At 39.8% G+C, this 19,222-nt stretch overlaps 1 protein-coding gene across 1 annotated transcript in view; it reads right to left on the bottom strand.

Moving 5' to 3' along the window:
* INPP4A (inositol polyphosphate-4-phosphatase, type I, 107kDa) overlaps positions 1–18,636 on the bottom strand; it is a 51,316-nt gene extending 32,680 nt beyond the window's left edge. Inside the window, exons 1-13 of the mRNA XM_010148002.1 lie at positions 18,576–18,636; positions 15,966–16,184; positions 15,097–15,141; positions 13,502–13,620; positions 13,269–13,385; positions 12,134–12,213; positions 9,574–9,685; positions 8,871–8,961; positions 8,097–8,244; positions 3,808–3,938; positions 3,364–3,468; positions 2,440–2,548; positions 913–930 (exon numbers count right to left, since the gene is read on the bottom strand). Coding sequence (XP_010146304.1) covers positions 913–930; positions 2,440–2,548; positions 3,364–3,468; positions 3,808–3,938; positions 8,097–8,244; positions 8,871–8,961; positions 9,574–9,685; positions 12,134–12,213; positions 13,269–13,385; positions 13,502–13,620; positions 15,097–15,141; positions 15,966–16,071 — 1,181 coding nt within the window. The 5' untranslated portion in view covers positions 16,072–16,184; positions 18,576–18,636. The remainder of the gene's footprint in view (positions 1–912; positions 931–2,439; positions 2,549–3,363; positions 3,469–3,807; positions 3,939–8,096; positions 8,245–8,870; positions 8,962–9,573; positions 9,686–12,133; positions 12,214–13,268; positions 13,386–13,501; positions 13,621–15,096; positions 15,142–15,965; positions 16,185–18,575) is intronic.
* Between the last annotated feature and the right edge of the window lie 586 nt (positions 18,637–19,222).

Genomic DNA, 19,222 nt, shown 5'->3' on the forward strand with positions numbered 1-19,222 from the left:
ACCACTCCCCAGTACTGCTATGCCACAGAGCAAATAAATCTCAGCTTTAAGGACTTGCCCTGCACGTGGCTCACGCTCTCTACTGACTGGTGATCGTAGTGACAATTCCTCTGAGCAATTTTTTTCCACAATAGTGTGGTTAACATGCATAAAGACATATTTGGCAGGAAAGGCCATGCAGCATATCAAGATCTGATTTAGAATTATTACATTTTTAATCACAAACATTTGCTGGGATGATCAGGGTGGGGGAATTTATAGTGTAAAGTTCACATATATTTACTTTCCAACCTGCAGTTGCTTTTTTCAAATGAACAGCTCTCATTTTACTGTATCAGCAAACTGTAACACAGCCTTAAACTCTCAGTGAATTAGGGGTTCGACCTTTAATACGAGTAATTTAGAGCAGAACTTCTGCGCTGCTCACTGAACACCACAACACAAAGAAAAATAAAGTGAAATTGTTTAAATGAAGACATGTTTTACAAAAATATAAACCATGCCCAATCTGTCACCATAAAGATTTAAAAATATGTAGAGTTATCTTAATTATCTTCCACCTCTGGCAGAACATTTCTCTCTCCAGGCAGTTTTCACTGGAAATAACAGAGGAAAAGATATAAAATCCTTATGTTCTGATCTTTAGCTTTCTAACTTCTTATGATCAGAGAGCCAGGAAGCTAGCTGTTCATTACAAAGAAACACTGCAGGTGAAATGAAATTCATTCATACATCATGTTCTACAAAGCAGCTACAGTTACTTAGAGCACAATTAGGGATGCCATGATGCATGACATTAAAAAGCCCTGAACACTTTAAAACACACCAGATTTTTGCCAAAGAAAAGAAAGAAAAATAAAACCCAAAGAACAGAAACCCTCTCTACAGAACTCTCAGAAACAGAAAACTCACCAACACTCCTCATAACTGCTAAAAAAAACAAAAAACCAAAATAAAATTAGCAGATTGTTAGCAAATACCAAAAGCGGAAAACAAAACAAAGGATGTTTGGGGAAATAACTTATTTGAGTCATCTTTTCAACACGGCGGGTACATGACGACTTGTAAGCAAAAACCCACGGATTGCCAGATGCCCATGTGTTGTTCTGGGGAAATGTGGATGCACCAAGCACAGTTTTGCCAAGGAAAGGAGAAAGAACCGAACAACATCTATGGAACAGTGAAACTGAGGAGATGGATCCCAGTTCTACTATACTGGCTTTTATGGTAATGTAGAAGTACTGAAAAGGAAAGTTATTCTTCAGACGTCGAACCTGCAGTTTTCATGGACCCAGAAAGAACAGCTCTGTAGAGCTTAGAGGAAAAGCAGTGGATATAAATTAAATAGCGGTGTTGCCGGGTTTACAGTTCCCTCTAAACCCATGCTAGCGCACTCCGTAAACCAGGAATAATTATACCAGGCATATTTTTGCTCCAATCTTTTTATCAGTATATATCTATCTGACTGATGTTCACAGGATGCTGCTATTCACTTCTCCACTGCCAAAACTAATTCTGCAGTTGGCACAGCCTGGTTCCCACATCACCCCCTCCCTCCCATCAGCTCCAAATCCTACAAATCCTTTCTTTGGAAGGGCATTATCAAGGTCTCCTTTTCCCTGGATACAATGACTCCTTGTCCTGCTGCTCTTATTGTTCCTTAAATCCTCCGTACTTCAGTAACGCAGTCCTAGACAACATTATCTCTTCCTTGGGAGCTGTAGTGGGTGCCATGCAGGTCTCTCCCTTTAGCATATGTGACTTTCCTGATTTCTGCCCCTTCCTCTAGTACATAAGGTTGCACTTCCAGAGGTCACTGAAGACAGGACTGCGGAGGTTAAGTATCTGCCCGCAGAGCAGAGTAAGGGCAGATTGAGAAGCAATCTGCAAGGTGTATCTGTGCATATACCTTGAGGGAGCACAGAAAAGCCTCCAGCAATAGTCCCAGAACTAAACCCAAGCTGACAACAAGGAATTTGTCTATCAGGCACAGCTGTTCTGTACTACAGACAGTTCAGCAACAGGACCTTGAAGCCAAGAAAGTCTCCTGAAAATAATGGACTGCAAGCATGCTGCAGAGCAGCTGACGAGGTTCTACAGACAACTCTTGTAATCCACAATTAGGCAGAACCCAAACCCAACACCCAAACTAGCTAAACTAAATGAAGCAACAAGTATTCAGGAAAATTAAAGATTTCACTAAAAAGACTATTAGAAAGGACCCATCAGTAAACAAACGAACATAAGTAATATAAAGGGGAAACTGTTTTCCCCACTTCTTCTCCGGAAAAAAACCCATGGAATAAGCTTCCTATTGTATAGTAGAACTACTGAATGAAGCGCAACAAAAACATGGAATGGAATGATTTTCAAAATTATTGAGCATGGACAAGGAGGAAAAGACACGGTAACAGCTGACACAACAACATTTCTACTTACTGTTTCTTCGCCTCTTCAAATTTATGCAGCTTTTTCCGCAAGCCACCTGATTTAAAGCCTTGACAGTGAGCTGCTGGTGCTCCTATGGTGACTATGTCGTAGTTCTGATCTGGGATGGACAAAAAGGACTTACAAATGAAAGCTTGTCACATCTTTACCGTGGACAAACAATTGTGGAATTAAAAAAACTACTCTGAAAGTATTTTTTGCAAAACTTTGTGCCAGCGTTTCGAAGGACGTGGAAAAGGGAATTGTTTTAAAGGTCCTGAAAATCCACCAAGTACTTGTGAGGTGAGAGAACCCTACTTGAAAGCAGGTCCTCAGTTTCTTAATCTTCAAGACTGACAGTGAAAAAGAAGCCTTGAACATTGGTCTTTACCCATAACCTGCCATTACTGGAATCATTCACACGGATACATGGGACAAGTGTGTGCCCACAGTTAGTGGGAATTGCAGACAGAGAAGGGAAAACCTAGGTGATTGATGAAGAAAGAAGCTTGATCTGAACAAACTGGTATGATTTTGCATGACTGTACATAATGATTCCAGAGAAAAAGCACACAAGCTTAACAACAAACAACAGTCAGAACCTTTGCTATTCTGCTACAATCCAAAATGACTGGAAGGGAGAGAGCAGCCTAATCGAATATACTCCCCAGTACGAAGGCTGACTTATGTCACCTAGGGTACAGTTAATTCCAGAACCTAGTTCTGCTACCTGTAGAACAGTGATAATTACACATACACCTCTTCTTTTACAAAGAGATTTGGAATGTGAGGATAGACGGTGCTACAAAAATCCCAAGTAGCACTAGTACTTGGAGAAGTAGTTTCTAGAAACTTGGCTACATTGTTGAGGATGGAAATCAAAAAATGGAGAGAAAAGTAACAGAATAATCTGAAGAATGAGAAAGAACCAAATACCTGATCCTCCATCATCCTGGACTCTCATTCTCTGAATGTGTAAATTCGTAGGAACAAATTCCAATTTTTTATCAGCTTTCAAGCTACTGGCTTTAAATGAAGGACCTGAGAAATACAGGAGAAAAGTAGGCATTAAAACCTTCTGCTTCAGATACAATATTCAAGGAGCTTCATTCATCATATGCTACATGCCAAAAGTAAAGCAGAGGAAAAAAAAAGATATATCTTTCTGTTACTGTTCTGTCACTGTCTGTACTTTCAGGATAAAACAAAAGAATGAGCAAAGCAGACAAATATTCCCAGATCATTAGCAAACTCACAATAAATCTTAATAAAGCAAAGACATCTAAAAATAGCATTTTGCACTCATCAAACTAAACCATTCTGAGTTCCCACTAACAATCACGGTTGAGAAGCATCATGTTGTTACGAAAAAGAAATCACCTTTATACTGGTGCAGGTCTGTTAGATTTTCCTGATAAGTTAAAATAATCGTTTGGTACTGAGTAACTATTTGTCGACGAAGGCTTTCCCAACACGGAGACAGTTCTCCCAATTCTTCTAGTTCACAAACCCTAGGGAAAAAGGAAAAAAAACCAAACCAAAACAAAACAAAAGGAGAGGTGTACAGGTCCATTCTCCACTTGACCAAGAATGAGTTTCAATGAGTTTCACATTGTGACAATGTAGCTGACACATTCTCAATTCACTCTAACCTAGTTGCCAGACTGGGAATACTTCCAAACACATGACCCAAATAACAGCCAGTGAGCTCTACCCCAAGGTAGAGGTACCTCACACGCAGAACACAATACACCGTGTTCCCGCCAGGAACCTCAGGTGTTGGCGAAAACCAAAGCTTCCCACCTTTCCACAGGAGCTCTCAAACTATATGATAATTTGCAAATGATGGGTGTTGTCATCGTGTCAGGTGATTTGGGACAATGAGGACCTTTTTAGGCCACTCCACTGAACATTGGTGGCTCTCAAATTAGATTGGAACTGTGACAGAGGTTAGGCAGGAGATTAGCACCTATCTGACATTCGGTATAAGAAGCACCTGCATTGGCCAGGTACCTACGCAACAGTTGTCAAGGCCAGGCAGGGAAGTCCTAAGTAGAGTAAGCATTAGTAAGGGTTTGGAGAGACAAAAGATGAGACAACAAAACCTTCAAGCAAGATTCTGGATTTTAGGGCACTCAAATTTCACTGTAGGTGGAAAAAAGGACAACTGGATACCCCTTGATATGAACAGGAAAACCCTTGGCTTTCCCATTGCACCCTGACTGCTGGGTTTTCAGACACACGTGGCAATCCCTTCTCTCACAGTGTTCTCCAGCAGGACTGCTGACAAAGCCTTCAGAGTATTTCACCTCATGCTTGTATTAAGCTACAATTTGGAATAAAGGAAGAAGGGAAAAAGTAAACAAGTCAACACCAGAGATAATTCAATAGCACATTACCCCAGAAAAAGCAGAACAATCATCTGTCAAAAGGATCCAGCAGTTCTTTTTGCATGTCTCTCAGTATCCCTAATCCATATATTTAATCAATTGTCTTTATATAATTTAAGACAGTATTTCACAGAAGAATTTCCACTCCTTAGTATTTAGGATATTACTAAAAGGAAGCAAGTTTTCAAGATAAAGATTTGTCAATACACCACACTGTAAACTATAGAACAGGTTGTCCAGAGAAGCTGTGGATGCCCCATCCCTGGAAGTGTTCAAGGCCAGGCTGGATGAGGCTTTGAGCAACCTGGTCTAGTGGAAGGTGTCCCTGCCCATGGCAGGGGGGTTGGAACTGGATGGTCTTTAAGGCCCCTTCCAACCCAAACGATTCCGTGAGTCTGTGATTCTACTACATGTATCATTGACTTGGAAAAAGACACTTTCAGTTTCGTCTTGTAAACTGCTTCGGCAGAAGATGCTATTATGACTACCTTGTCAAGCTCCTTGCTCAAAACTAGCCTTGCATCTGAGCCCAGGTCTTCCTGCAATAAATTCACAGCTTAACATGTCAAGTTTATTTCTTTGTCCCATGGGGCTTCGACAGCAGGGGATGAGCATGCCACAGATAACTAGGTAGTCAAAATATTCCCCCAGTTAGATGTTTCCTTTCAAAGAGCTCTGACCCTTAAGGGCTTTACATAAGAGACAGCAGTTGTGATTATCCAAGGGCATTTGAAAAGTCACCTGGATGTTAAAACAGAGGCAGCTGTGCTTCTGTAGCTGTCCAGCATTCCTCTGGGCTGCAGCACACAGGGTGGAAAAGAGAGTGCTTGGACCAATCTGAGACATCCTACCACAAAGTGTGATTGTGTATGTCACTGAGGGTCATCTCAGCAGAACAGAGAAGGGAGGCTTTCTCGCTAATTACACGCAAAAGTCTTTTTTGTCTTGCAGCCATGCAATTCACAGAATTACAGAATGGTAGGGGTTGGAAGGGACCTTCCAAGATCATCTGGTCCAACAACCCTGCCAAAGCATGTTCATATGTAGAGCAGGTTGGACAGGAACGCAACCAGGTGGGATTTGAATATCTCCAGAGAACGAGACTCCGCTCCAATTCAGAGCATACAAAGTCATATCAGCCATCACCTGGGCTGTTATTAACCTGTAACTGTGTACAATATGTATCCATTATCTCTGTGTCATTTTAGTAAGAGCCTCTGAACAGTCACATTTCATGGCTAATGCCTTAAGAACCTTCGCTGTCTATATGCTTACAGAAAGCTGCACCTTTTTTCCCCACCCATCCTAAATTCGCCTTTTAGGATCTTCAAGTCCTTAAGCTACATCCATCACAGATGGCATCTTATGGGTAAGCTTGCCAGGTCTTTACATTACTGCAGCTGTACCTCATAACGAATAGGTTCTTTTGAACATACTGTGAGGAACACTGTAGAGAACCAAATACGGAAAATAAACAATGAACAACCCATGTCTAAATGTGTAATGGCATATCCCAAACCCCCTCCATCAAGGTGGTAGCAGGACAGATAGACAAGATAAAGGAATCACTCGCTAGAATCTAAGATCTGAGCACTCTTACCAAGTGCACGTCACTAAAAAAGAACTCAGCAGCAGCAGCAAAAAAAAAAAAATTATATTAATGTGAACTTCAGAAGCTCAGTCATGTCATACATTAGATTTTTCCATACATTACAAAAAGTCACTGCCATCTTCCTGGGAGAATTTATTATTTCTGCAAAATATGGGAATACATTAAAGCACCGTGGACTACTTCTGCCTGCTCATATAGATTAACACATGATTTTCTTTCACAGTATCGCAAAGGAATTGAAATACATTAATATAGGATAATGAGAGCACTAGATAGATTTAATTAAGGTCAGGCTTAGTTACATCTCCAGGATTGGATTCAAACACAGCCAGAATAAAAACCCAATACTCAAAGATACAGATAAAATTCTTTCCCATCCCAATCTTGGCTTTTATAAAGAATACACAGACCATGTTTGCAAACCGCAGCCTACAAATGTAGGGTAGTAAAAGTCATAAATGAGTATGTTGCCTGGAATAGAGTGTTGCTTCAAGAAAAAAGCAAATTCAGAATAAACCTACAAAATGCTTAACAGATTTTTTTCTTCCTCCCACCTTCTAAAATGAGAAAAAGTCATCACTGTCCTATGGTGTCTCATTTTACTTGCTTTTATTCTGTCTGTTTTCCATTCAAAACTACTTTTCTGACTCTCAAAGCCATCTCTTAACTCAGAGTGGAGACAGTGCTCCTGTCACCTGTCTGTGCTTTGCTTTCACAGCACAGAAGTCAACTGACTTTTTCAGAATGATCGGGATTTTTCTTCTCTGTCTGCTACTCTAATTAGTCATTTCCCTTAGCTCGTTTCTGTGTTGTCTCTGTTCCTTTCTCAAAATTCTCAGCAGCTGGAGTTACTACTCTTTCATCTATGCTGTCTCATCTATCCAGACTTCCTCCATCTATGAAACAATGAAATACATTTTATTTTTAATTCAACTTCATTCTTCTCTTTATCTTAAACTATGTTTAAAAGATAAAATGTATTGAAGCATATAAACGGTCATTTATATAAAAAGATAATGTACTCTAATGTGTTGGTCCTAACACAGTCACATGACTATGGAATAACACATTCTCTGGCCTTACCAACACTTTTGTGAGAGGAACAGATACCCTTAATTCCAGATAACTGCAGTAGGATCATAGAATCACAGAATGGTTTGGGTTGGAAGGGACCTAAATGACCATCTAGTTCCATCCCCCCTGCCATGGGCAGGGACACCTTCCACTAGACCAGGTTGCTCAAAGCCTCGTCCAGCCTGGTCTTGAACAATTCCAGGGATGGGGCATCCACAGCTTCTCTGGGCAACCTGTGCCAGTGCCTCACCACCCTCCCCGGGAAGAATTTCTTCCTCATCTCTAATATAAACCTACCTGCTTTCAGATTAGATATCCTAAGTAGGATCCCAGTAGGATCCTAAGTGTTCACTCAGCCAACAATTCTCTCTCATCATAACCTCTGTAAGCTCATGTCACCATACACTCAAGCCCAAACTCTACACTCTGGCATGAAATCTTATTCACTGTAACTCTACAGTCAGCAAGCTGCTGCTTTTACTGTTTTTTCTGCAGTGCTTCTGTATTAACAGAGATATATTCCTTGGTAACTCACTAAAAGCCGTATCACTGTGGTATTACTACACATGCACACCTCACCTGTCCAAACTCACCTTGCTGCATCTTCTTCTAGAAGAAGCTTCACAAATTGCCTAGGGATGTGTAGCGACAGGATGCTCTCAGCCATCTGCTCCAAGATTCTCAGGTGGTTTCCATCAGTGGTTGGGAAGCGATACATTCGACAAATGGCACCACCAAACACTAAGGAATTAAAATCATGTTATTTGAGCATAGGATTTCAGTTAAAAGTGTACAAAAGCTCTTCTTTTTTAAAGTAAATGTCCTCGATCCACTAAGGTGCAATAGTAACACACTGTCATAAAGATTTGGTTTAACCAAACATCAGTCTAGCTTTTGCATGGTCATTCTGCAATTACCATTCTTCCAGTGTTTGCAGGAAAAGCCTCCAAAATTTTGAAATACCTGTTGGTTTTTGGCTTATTTTTTTTACATACTGTGCATTTTCCTCTCATGCAATCATTTGCTGGAATCTTTCTTCAAGACTTTTTTTTAAGCAACTATTTTCCTCTGTCCCTCTCCTCACCCCACAATAATTGCTTAGGAATAGACTAGCAAATTGCATGTTAAATTTTATCCTACAGTCAACTTAATGGACCCAAGTTTGCTTGTGCTGTTTTTACTATACAAAATAGTGCAGATGATAAAATAATTTATTCTTGTAGGACCCTCAAGGGGCTGCTCAATCAGCAGCTTGTTCGTATTCAAACCAAACATCTGCTTAAATGCTCTGGGGCCACAGGAAGACAGCAAGAGATTAGCTTTTACTCATACCTTATGCTTCCTTGTTACAGCCCACAGCAGCTTACCAGATTTCAGTAGTGCATCTTTCCGTAACGAAGCATATTTGGATCTGATTCCTAAAGATTCTGTCAAACTTTCATCAACTGGCAACACAGTCTAAACAGAAACCAAAAATACAAACAGTAAAGAATAAAACCTCTGTGCCAGGGCAATATGCAGTGATGACCCTATTACACAGACTTGATAGGAATATTCAACACAACGCATGGCTAAAATAAATATTTCAAATATGTTTACTGTGGACAAAAAATATTGCAGGCTGAAATAATAAATCCACTTAAACCCTCCAATCTAAGCATTCATATTTAATTCTACTGCACAGTTCAAAATGCTGTAAACATTTTCATCCAGCCCTTCAACGACTTCATGTTAGCACAGCTGCAGAGTCTTTAAAGGTACTGCACCAGTACGTGGCAGCTACAGGTCTGGCTGGATATTAAGTCATACCAAGCCACGTTGTGACTGTGATACACAGATATATATGTGCAACTATCACCAGGATATTCAGAATACAAGGTTTACAGAATTAAACATATGTCTAGGCTGAGAAAACACTATAAATATCTGCTCTCAGACAAATATTTGGTATTTTGAAATTGTAAAGCATTACTATCAAGATGGACAGGAAACTTGACAGCAGATGTCAACTTATTTCAATACTACCCATCAATCTGCATCTTTCTGAAGCTGAACAATGCTCATACTCACCCTTCCATTAATTGTGTCAGGTGACCTTGTCACTGGAGGCCTTTGGTCAGTTTTTTCCTCCATCTGCCATCCAATAACTGTAATGTTACCTACGCGGTCACTTTCAGCCGACCTGCAACAAACACTCTGCGTTGAGATTTTTTTGGAGGTGGACCTGTTTATCAACAAGGGAACACTTATAAAAGGCTATTAAACTTCAAACTTAACGAACATTTTAAATAGGAAGCTTTCCAAACTCATTTTACCTATTTTTACAATGCGTTATTCCAACAGGAAAACGCTCCCCTCATTCTGCGGAGATACTGTATAGACCTCCTAATAGAAGGCAGCCTAAAGCCATGCATGTTCTTCCACCCTTCTGTAAAACCAGGAAGAGTTCAGATTTTACTATTAACTTGCACTAAACAGAAGTAGCACATCCCAAATCTTCCACTTAATAGATAAACCAGTCAAGGTCGCCACAGATGCACATCACATCTTGTGCTTCTGCAGACAGACTATTTAGATTGGGAAAACTGGAGCTTGACATTCCAGAAAGAAAAGCTGATGCTAAAAAGGAGGATCCTGAAAAGAAGTGGTCTAGGGAAGATGATGATGAACATTATCAATGAAGGAAAGATCCCTGAGATGGTGGAAGATCCTGGAGGATCCTGTTCCTGCATGGAAACCAATCCCAGAGATCCCCAGAGACCTGGCTACCAACAGCTGAGGGGCTGCACAGCACTAACTGACACAGCTTTCTGATCCACCTTCCCAGACCAGCAGCCATCTCCTTGCTGGGAAGGGAAGCTGAGACCATATGAACACATGACTGAGGGGGGAGTGAGCGAGTGACTCAGAGGGAGAACCAAGTGGGGTAAAAGCTCTCACCTTGCTGGTTTTTAAAAACACACCTTTACCCAGATCTACCATGGCTGTCATTTATTCTGCCTGACCCATGACACACAGTTAATTTTGGCAGAGACTTTATGTTATTATTTTAAAGTACCATTTAGAATCTATCTTAAGATTGTTGTTTACATGTAAAAATATGCTGGGACAATCAAGACAAAAAAGGGGTCTCTCTACAGACAATACTGGGGAGGCAAAAGAAATAAGCATGCAAGACGACTACAAGAAAAGGCTGAAATAGCCAAATCACGCAGCATGTTTACAGACATTGCTCAGCATCCAGCCTACACATCCGAGGGGTAACACGACAATGAGAAGACAGGCATGCATTCACAGTTTGATAACCAGAATACACTTGACATCAAAACACAAAAGATTTAATAAAGTCCATTTTCAACTTAGTCATGAAAGAATAAACCTGACAGAATATCCATGTCTAACACACAACCACAAAACTCCTGCCACCACATTCCTCCTTTTTTTTCATCTCCCTCAAAATACCCTCATCTTCACATCTATGAATTTAGACTATTTTACCCACCGTCCATGTCATACTTTTGGTGACTCTTCTGACTCATATCCCTCATCCACTCCCCCTTGTTAAATCATGCCAATTTTTTCTTTACAACCCATTGTGGAAAAGCCGAAAAACCTCACCCATCTCTTCTCCTAGCATGATAAGCTTTGCCTACATTTTGTCAGTTGCATCTGGGCTAAGGCATTTCTGCAAGTCTATCACAGTCACTGTTTCTAGTGCTGATTATGCCGATACTACCAACAGCATCTTCTTCAGTCTCTCCGATTATGCTTTCCTGCCTCAACTGACTCTCCCCTGCCTTCTCTGACAGGGATGCCTGTCCTACTTTCAACACATACTACTACAAAGTGCATTTACACATCAGAGCTCTCTTTACATAACCTCACTTCACTTTCTTCATTCTTGCCAAGCCCTCTACCTAACTTTGTCCCACACTGGCTTTCAAGAGTGTGGTTTGATTCCTATGGTTAGAACTACTACCTTAAGGATTGATATTAGACTCACACCCTCTTTTTTCATGCCCTCCTAAGTCACATTCCTTCCACAAAAGTTTCCAGTATGAATTAAACAAGAAAATTACTTCAATCAATGTTGCTGGGATGTGACTCCTCCTATTCCTGGTGAATTATATTGAAAAATACACTATTTGGCAACAAATACATAATGTAGAAACAGGTGTTAAAATGGTAAATAGAGCCTAAATTTATCTAAGCCAAGGTACTCCAAACAGCTAAGATTTCAGCTCTGTTTCAATGGGTTTCATTCTCCCCATCACAGGCTCTTTATACATCAGCACAGTTAAAAATACTCAATTATGCCACTCTCCACAGACACATACGCCGAATTGATAGGATCAAATGCACAAAAATGAAATTGGTCTTAACAACACTTTCTTGGCCTGCAGATCAAGAACCAATGTCTAACATTATTCACCATGTTGAAAGGGCCTTATTCTACATATTTTAATTATCGTGCAACACAGAATAGTTTTTTCCTTAATAAGGGCCTGAAACTGAAAAAAACAACGAACCGAACTACGGGTTTTCATCACATTTCACAGTTTTCATCAAATCTTAAGCATGCTGTCAAGAATTGAGAATTAATTCCTAAACGGAGGAGACTATTACAAACCTTAGTGTTAAGTGCAACCTGTGATTCTTCTCCTGAAGAAGTTCTTTTACATTGAACGTCCCAGAACCCAACAAATACATCTGAAAGAAGATCAGTACCAGAACTGTAATTATTTACCTTTACAATGAACAAAGATTTGTCCACAGCACTAAAGCCCAAAATACAATTATTATGCACACAAATCTGAGAACAAAAATGTAATTACATATGCCCACACATAACTAACTAAACCCCTTTAAAATTTAATAAATTGTGTAATTTATCAAAAATCCGTTTTCTACCAGAGGAAAATAAGCATCTTTTTTCTCTAGGGTCTGAGTGGGGGCGCCTCAATATATACAAGCTTAGGCCCCACAATACAGGAACACTGAAAGCAATGACTGAATGGGGCTCAGACTGACTAGGTCAACACATCACAGTCTTTCCTTGACCCAAACTTGGCTCCTCCTGGAGAATTTACCCTCTCCTGAGGTACTCCTTGTTCCCGAGAGCCTCTCTACAAGGCACTGTACAGAGAGGGACAGCCCTGCTGACCCTGAGGAAGCCATGGAAATGCAGGCAAGTGGGGTCTGAAACACTTTTCTGGGCAACAGTGTGAGAATAAACGGCCTGAGTTTTCCACAGATCCAAATAGTTCCATGGGAGGGCTGGTACTTAGAACTTCTTTCAGTAAGGGAACCAATCTGAGCCCTGAACAAAATCACTAAGGTGTCAGGGCAGGCTGATTTCCGGAATTTAGCAGCTCTGTTCAAAAGGACTATTTCATTATGAGCCCAACAGGCCCAACATTTTGGCACAGGTTAGAGGCCTCAGGGGTGTTGGATCACATCCATTACCTAGTTCAGTAAAGAGGTCCAAAACATAAAAGAACAAGCGACATGACCTCTTAATTTAAATCAGTGGTTCCCAAACTTGCTGCAGACTAGCCTTATTTGAGAAAACTGGCAATGCTCCCCACTCTGCCAAGTTCATCTCACAGCATTTGTCCCTCCTCCCCCTACCCATCCTGCTTTGTCTAGGATCAATGCTCCTACCACTTTGCTTTCTTCCACAAAAAGTCACTAGTTTTATCTCCTTGCCTCTCATTTCCTTGATCCACGCTGACTGGGGAGGCAACAGAAGAAAGAAAACTTACTGTTCCCTGAGATCGATCTTTGACGTCGTACACGGAGAGTTTGATTTGTGTCATTTGATTGATAAGAGAGTCTTGGAAAAAAGCAATGCTGCTTAGAAAGATAGGATTACTTGTACCCTGTAATCACAAACAAAAAAAGGCAAAAATTAATACAAGGTGATATTTTTTAGGAAGAAATGCTTCTAGTATCAGCTTCAATTTTAAATCTAATCCAGGAATACCTCACCACTTACCTCAATAATTTCTGTCTGTGCATGCTTCGTCCAGAACGCCTGAGGAGGTGTAGTTACACTCACTGCTACAAAACTATTTGGTTTTCGATCTAGCGATGGAGTTAGCAGCTCACTGCAAGCTTTAGGTATGCAATAGATAAATACATTTAGAGTCAGGATCTTTTTCATATTGCTGTAACATTCTACGTTTTTAGAAAAGCGTATTATATACCCTGAGCAATAAAGCCATGAAGGGCCTAATATTCATTCTACTGCCACACTATAAAGGCAGACATCACTCACCTCTGTGCATGCAAACAGTAAACATGCAATCAGATCAGTCTGGCTCCAAGCTGTAGAGCTGTAATTTATACTTCTTGTCTTCTAACACCTGCCTACCCACCCGCCTGGCACAGCTCATTAGCACAGTGCACATGCATAGGTTTTCCTTGGGGAATCTCATGAGCATGGCTGCATTTGATTTGAAGTCACGCTCCATTAAGCCCATCAGCCTGCGACATTTTGCCACAGAGAACCAATAGAAGTGCCTGAACATTGATTCAGCAGCGCTACTATGAGGAGAACTAGCTTGTAATTGTAATGGGACAGTAATTGATTTCCTCTAAAATGTTATTGTGAGTTTAACTGCCAGGAAGGGACTATGGTGAGCAGGAAACGACAATCAAAAATTTCAGTGACTCTAGACAATTACATTAAACTTCAGAGCCAAATTCGGTCTAGCTAGATACAGGTAACTACTGGTACTGGTCTGACTCTGCTTCAGCTGGATGCAGAAAGTCAATTCTGAAATTCACCTGGGCAAGCACAATGTTCAAATGTGCACCAAACAGCTTTGCAGTTCCAGATATTTTTCATTTACCTGAAAATATCTGAAGTACCTCATTCAACTCTAAGGAGTTAAGTTCTTTATTCATAACACAGTTACATGCATCTGAGAAAACGTTCTCATTTTTCATTTCAAGTATAATGTTAAGAGCATAACCTTCCAAACATTTAGTCCACTCTTAAGGTAAGAAAACAATGCTACAGTGGAAAATGTGGACTGAGATTTCATGAAGAATATATTTTTCACTTATTCTTCAAGTGAGGTCACAAGCTTCTTGTCCAAATTTAACCATCTCAGAAATTAGGTCACTTCTGTATCTCACATTATCACTTGACAGCAAAAACCACAGGAAAAGAAGGTATGTGTAAGTTGGTAACTCTTAGAAAATATTCTGTCCTAAAATGGTGTTTCCAGCAAATCTTCAGTTTGCTTGAAGACCTGAACTGCCGATATACTGAGATCAAAGAGAGTTTCACTGTATCTTCACATAAACAACATACACATTTATAAATAACATTCACAGAGTACAAATTTTACAGGACAGATGTTTCAATTACAGACCTTTAAACCATCACAGAATTAAACTGCTGGGTGCTTATTGAAAGATGCTGTAAAGGCAGCAAGAAAACCATACTAAATCTCCATAAAAATCAATGCAAAGTTTCAATTCTTACTATATGACAGAGACTTCAAAATCAACAATTAAAAAACGACACACATACTCAATAGCAGGTATCATCAAAATTAGCACAAAAATCACTAAGCCTACCTAAACTGAACTCTAAAATTGGTTCATCTGGATCCTGAATGTTTCCTGTAAATCAGAAAAAGTAACACAAAATTAGCCAAACACTGCTGCCATGTGAATTCCTTCCTGAGTTGCAGTCAAAGAAAGAAATAAATTAGATTTTATATGAAAAAAAAAAAAATTAGTTCAATGAGCCATGACTGGTATTAAAATATTTAGTAGCTAATCTTTGGTATCTAAAAACAATGTGAAAAAAACTGAGATGATCTCATTTTATAAAACATGTTAAAATATGTAAAACTATGCAAGATTATGTGGGATGTGGGAATATGAAGTGCCCCATCTCAGTAGAAAACAACAGGATTAAAGCCACTTAGTGCCTGAGCCACTATTAACTCCGAATTATTAAATCAGAGACATCTCCTCTGTGATCAGCGAATAGGGAGAAGTTTGAACGTACCTGTCTCTCTCACTAATCAAAGAAAGCCCCTGGGGGGTTACAATCCTAATTTACTCACCATAAAAGATAAGGGAGATAATTCTCAGCTCCCTGAACTCTCTTAAAAATTTTATACAATGTCAAACAAGGAGGTTGCCAAGACTCTTTCTAGACCTTGACATTCTTTTGTTGCTTTATCCCCCTGTAGCTTATTTTTGACTGATAAGCTTAGTTGCACAAAATCTAGGGGTTTTTTCTTCGCTCTCCAATTTTAGTTTTATCTATTTTAAAAATGCTAAATTTGAGATTTTTTAAATTTTTTAGAATAATTCCTTTATCTCATTGCCTCCAAATAACCAGACACATTTAAATCTTCTAGCAATGGAAAGAAAGCCAGCGTCAGTACAAAGCAGATTCTGAAAGGAGCAACAGCTGAGACGAAGGTACATACCTGCTAGAGAAAGGCCTAGCATGTCAGAGGTGACATCAATGGTGGAAGCCCGTTGCACGGTGCGGGATTTTGCACCATGGCGGGGACTGTGTTCCCTTGCTGTCATTTTGTCATGAAGAACCCTTCTTTTCTTGCAGCTTGGCTTTACTGATGTTTGCCTTACAGAGCAGCAGAGTGCAGCGGGTTGTCTCCAATTGCTATTCCTCTAACATCACCACACTAAGCAATAAAGAGAGCAAAAACAAGACATCAGAATTTTAGACCACTATCAGCTACTGGTTTTTTTTAACAGCAGCAGACCCACTGCCATAAAATTGCCTCAGGTCATTCAAATGAAAACGCTCGAGGCAGGTCCAGCGCATAGTAACTCGATTTGCACGAACCGTGTGTCTGTAGTGTTTTACTGCCAATTGTTGAAGACAGCACCACATGCAAGAAAAGCTTGTCTCTCAGAGAATGGGTGTTGAGAGAGACTCGTTAACAGACCAGATGCTATTCTTCTTTGTCTGAGTTATGAAACCATCCTTAATGAACTTTCCTGGTTTTCATAATCCCTGGGGAGCCCAAGTAAATTTGTCAGATGGGCACTCTGTCTGCAGAGGTAGGACGAGGGATAAGGACAAAGGGACAGAGGGTCAGCAGAATGCAGAACAAAAGGGCAGGAGATGTAGTTAGTGTAAGCAAACTGTGTCATTCCAGGCTCTACTGTCATGAGAAAGGGATACTGAATACTATAAATAAAACCTACTGGGCCAGAGCAAGGCTGAAATTCTGGGATGGTGATGGAAAGAAAAAGCAAAAGGGGATGCCTGCTAATGTGGCACATGGCAGTGTCTGTGCTTTTCCTTCACCCCATGCTTTTTTGGTCTACAGACATCCATGACAGTTGTTTTTCCCCTCACGATGCCTATAAAGTGAAATGTTATGCTGGGAAAGAAACACACTGCCTATAGAAAATTTGTTTACGTTCTTAAATGTGGTGGGTTTGGTTGGGCTAATAAAACTTGAATGTTCCTTCTGTCAGCCACATTAGCAGTGCAGTTAAGGAATTTTTGTATTCGTTTCATAATATTATGACAAACTCCATTCGTTTAAGAAGTGAGATTAGGAGCAAAATCTGATAAACCTGAAAGGTGACATACAGCGACCACTTCCTCTGAGGTTGATCGACCTAACAATGGGCAAGATGCATTGTAATTAAATAAAATATCTAGCTTTACTTGTATTTTAAATAGGCATTTTGAAACTGTCTGAAGGCCTCCAAAGGAGCATTCAACCTGCCTAACTTAAATCTCTAAATTTAACTAGTCAGCATCTCCCTCTGGAGGATTTCAAAAGAACCTCCCTCTCTCCATAGAGACCTCATGCACTTAACCAGCACTGGTTCACTGGACATCTAAAATTCAGATGTAACTTAAGCACCTAAACCAACTGAATTGAACACAACCCTGGCCATCTACATGAGCTTAGGAATGAGACTTTAAATGGGGAGCACGTTCTAGGGAGGAAGGACTTTGGGCCACCAGAAGGACCACTCTACTGCCCCTCAGAACTAATTATTTGCCTCAGTGACTGAACTCAGGTTTATACAATATAATGTCATAAGCCAATTCCAAATAGGAGAAAAGTAAATTCTTGAGTAGAAGCAGAAATTGAGAGCTCTGAATGTCCCATCCCCAAAAACTCTGAGACTCAGTGACAACATACAAAACAACACTTTGCTTATAGATATAATTTATGACAGCCAAAACTTAAAGCAGGCAGTTTTCTAATTCATATGGAATCACAGAATAGTTGAGGTTAGAAGGGACCTCTGGAGTTCAACTAATCCAAACATCCTGCTTAAAAGCAGGGTCAGCTAAAGCATGTTGCTCAGGACTGCGTCCAGTTGGTTTTGGACAAGAATGAAGACTCCATAACCTCTCTGGCCAATCTTCTTGTTCCAAAGTTTGATTGCTTAGAGTAAAAAAGTTGTGATTTTTTTTTTCCCCACCACTTCTTTTTTTCTGTTTTAATGTTTAAGTGGTTAAGTGGCTAGTGTACCACCAGTCCTTCTTAAATAGTACGGAAATGTCCTAAGATTTAGTCAAATAAAACTTCCAACAAGATTCTTTGCCAGTTTCTGAGTCTTTTCATTCTCCTATTTTTTCCCACTTCTTTCAGCAGTAAGTTTTCTTTGGTTTGTTCTTTACGTAATGTGACATCTAATGGTTTTTTAAGTCCATTAAACTTAATGGCCCAATGAAACAGAATACCTAAAAACATGCTTGCAGAGATTTAGACAGGATGCCATAGTCCCTTCCCCCAAATCCTACAAACACATTATTAGAGAATAACTAACACATTCACACAGGTACAGGTCAGACAGCAGTGAAGTTAAGAGTACAGTTGCTTTTCAGTTAAAATCTCTGAAGTTGCTGACATCCTTAGAAAGTGTGAGTCCTTGAGAAGCTGAAATAGGGTGTTTTCTTACTTCTGAAACTGTTTCTATTTAAATATTACTGAGCATAATAATTTTCCAGGGCGCTCTGAGTTCTCAACTATTAAATTGCAATATTAATTCCTCGCCTAATGATACATTTTTAATTCACTTACACTGATCATACTTACAGAGGGCTCTTTTCCTCATGTGTGGAGGGATTTTGCATATCATAACATCACTTAAGTCCACATCTGAAAAATTAACAAAATAATCAGCATAAATAATCAATCTTTTGATACAGCACATACCACAACCAACAATTCTCAGGTTAACTATAAGTCTAACTTCCAATTACTAGCTCTCAGATTAAAGTTCACTGAAAATAGCAGAAGAGTGTGATCTGAACCTCAACCAGACTAGTCATAGCCAGTCAGAGCAGAAGCACAAAGAAATACGCTTATGCTGAAAAGGACTGAGTTCAGGTCAGCATTTGGTAAGTGGGTAGAATAGCTGTAAGAAACATACGTTAACACATTACTGAAAGGCTTGGTGCTAATAAGAGAAAGGAATGTATATGATATGTTGAGTATAAGGCAGCATTGGCTACTATGCTTGCTCTTCTATAGTTAAACTTTCAAAATTTTGCTGTTTGAAAGAGTTGTAACTACCACTGTCAGGAGAAACATCCTGTGTCAAAACACAGAAGTTCAAAAGAAGAGGATATAGAGCTCTTTCTCCATTGGCTGAAACTATTATGCGAGGTAGGCTTCTTTGAACAGCTAGCAATAAGCACACAGGAAAAGTGAATTATTTTTAAATCTACTACAGGTTAACT

Source organism: Eurypyga helias, unplaced genomic scaffold (genome assembly GCF_000690775.1).
Source record: "Eurypyga helias isolate BGI_N326 unplaced genomic scaffold, ASM69077v1 scaffold3083, whole genome shotgun sequence".
Classification (NCBI taxonomy): Eukaryota; Metazoa; Chordata; class Aves; order Eurypygiformes; family Eurypygidae; genus Eurypyga; species Eurypyga helias.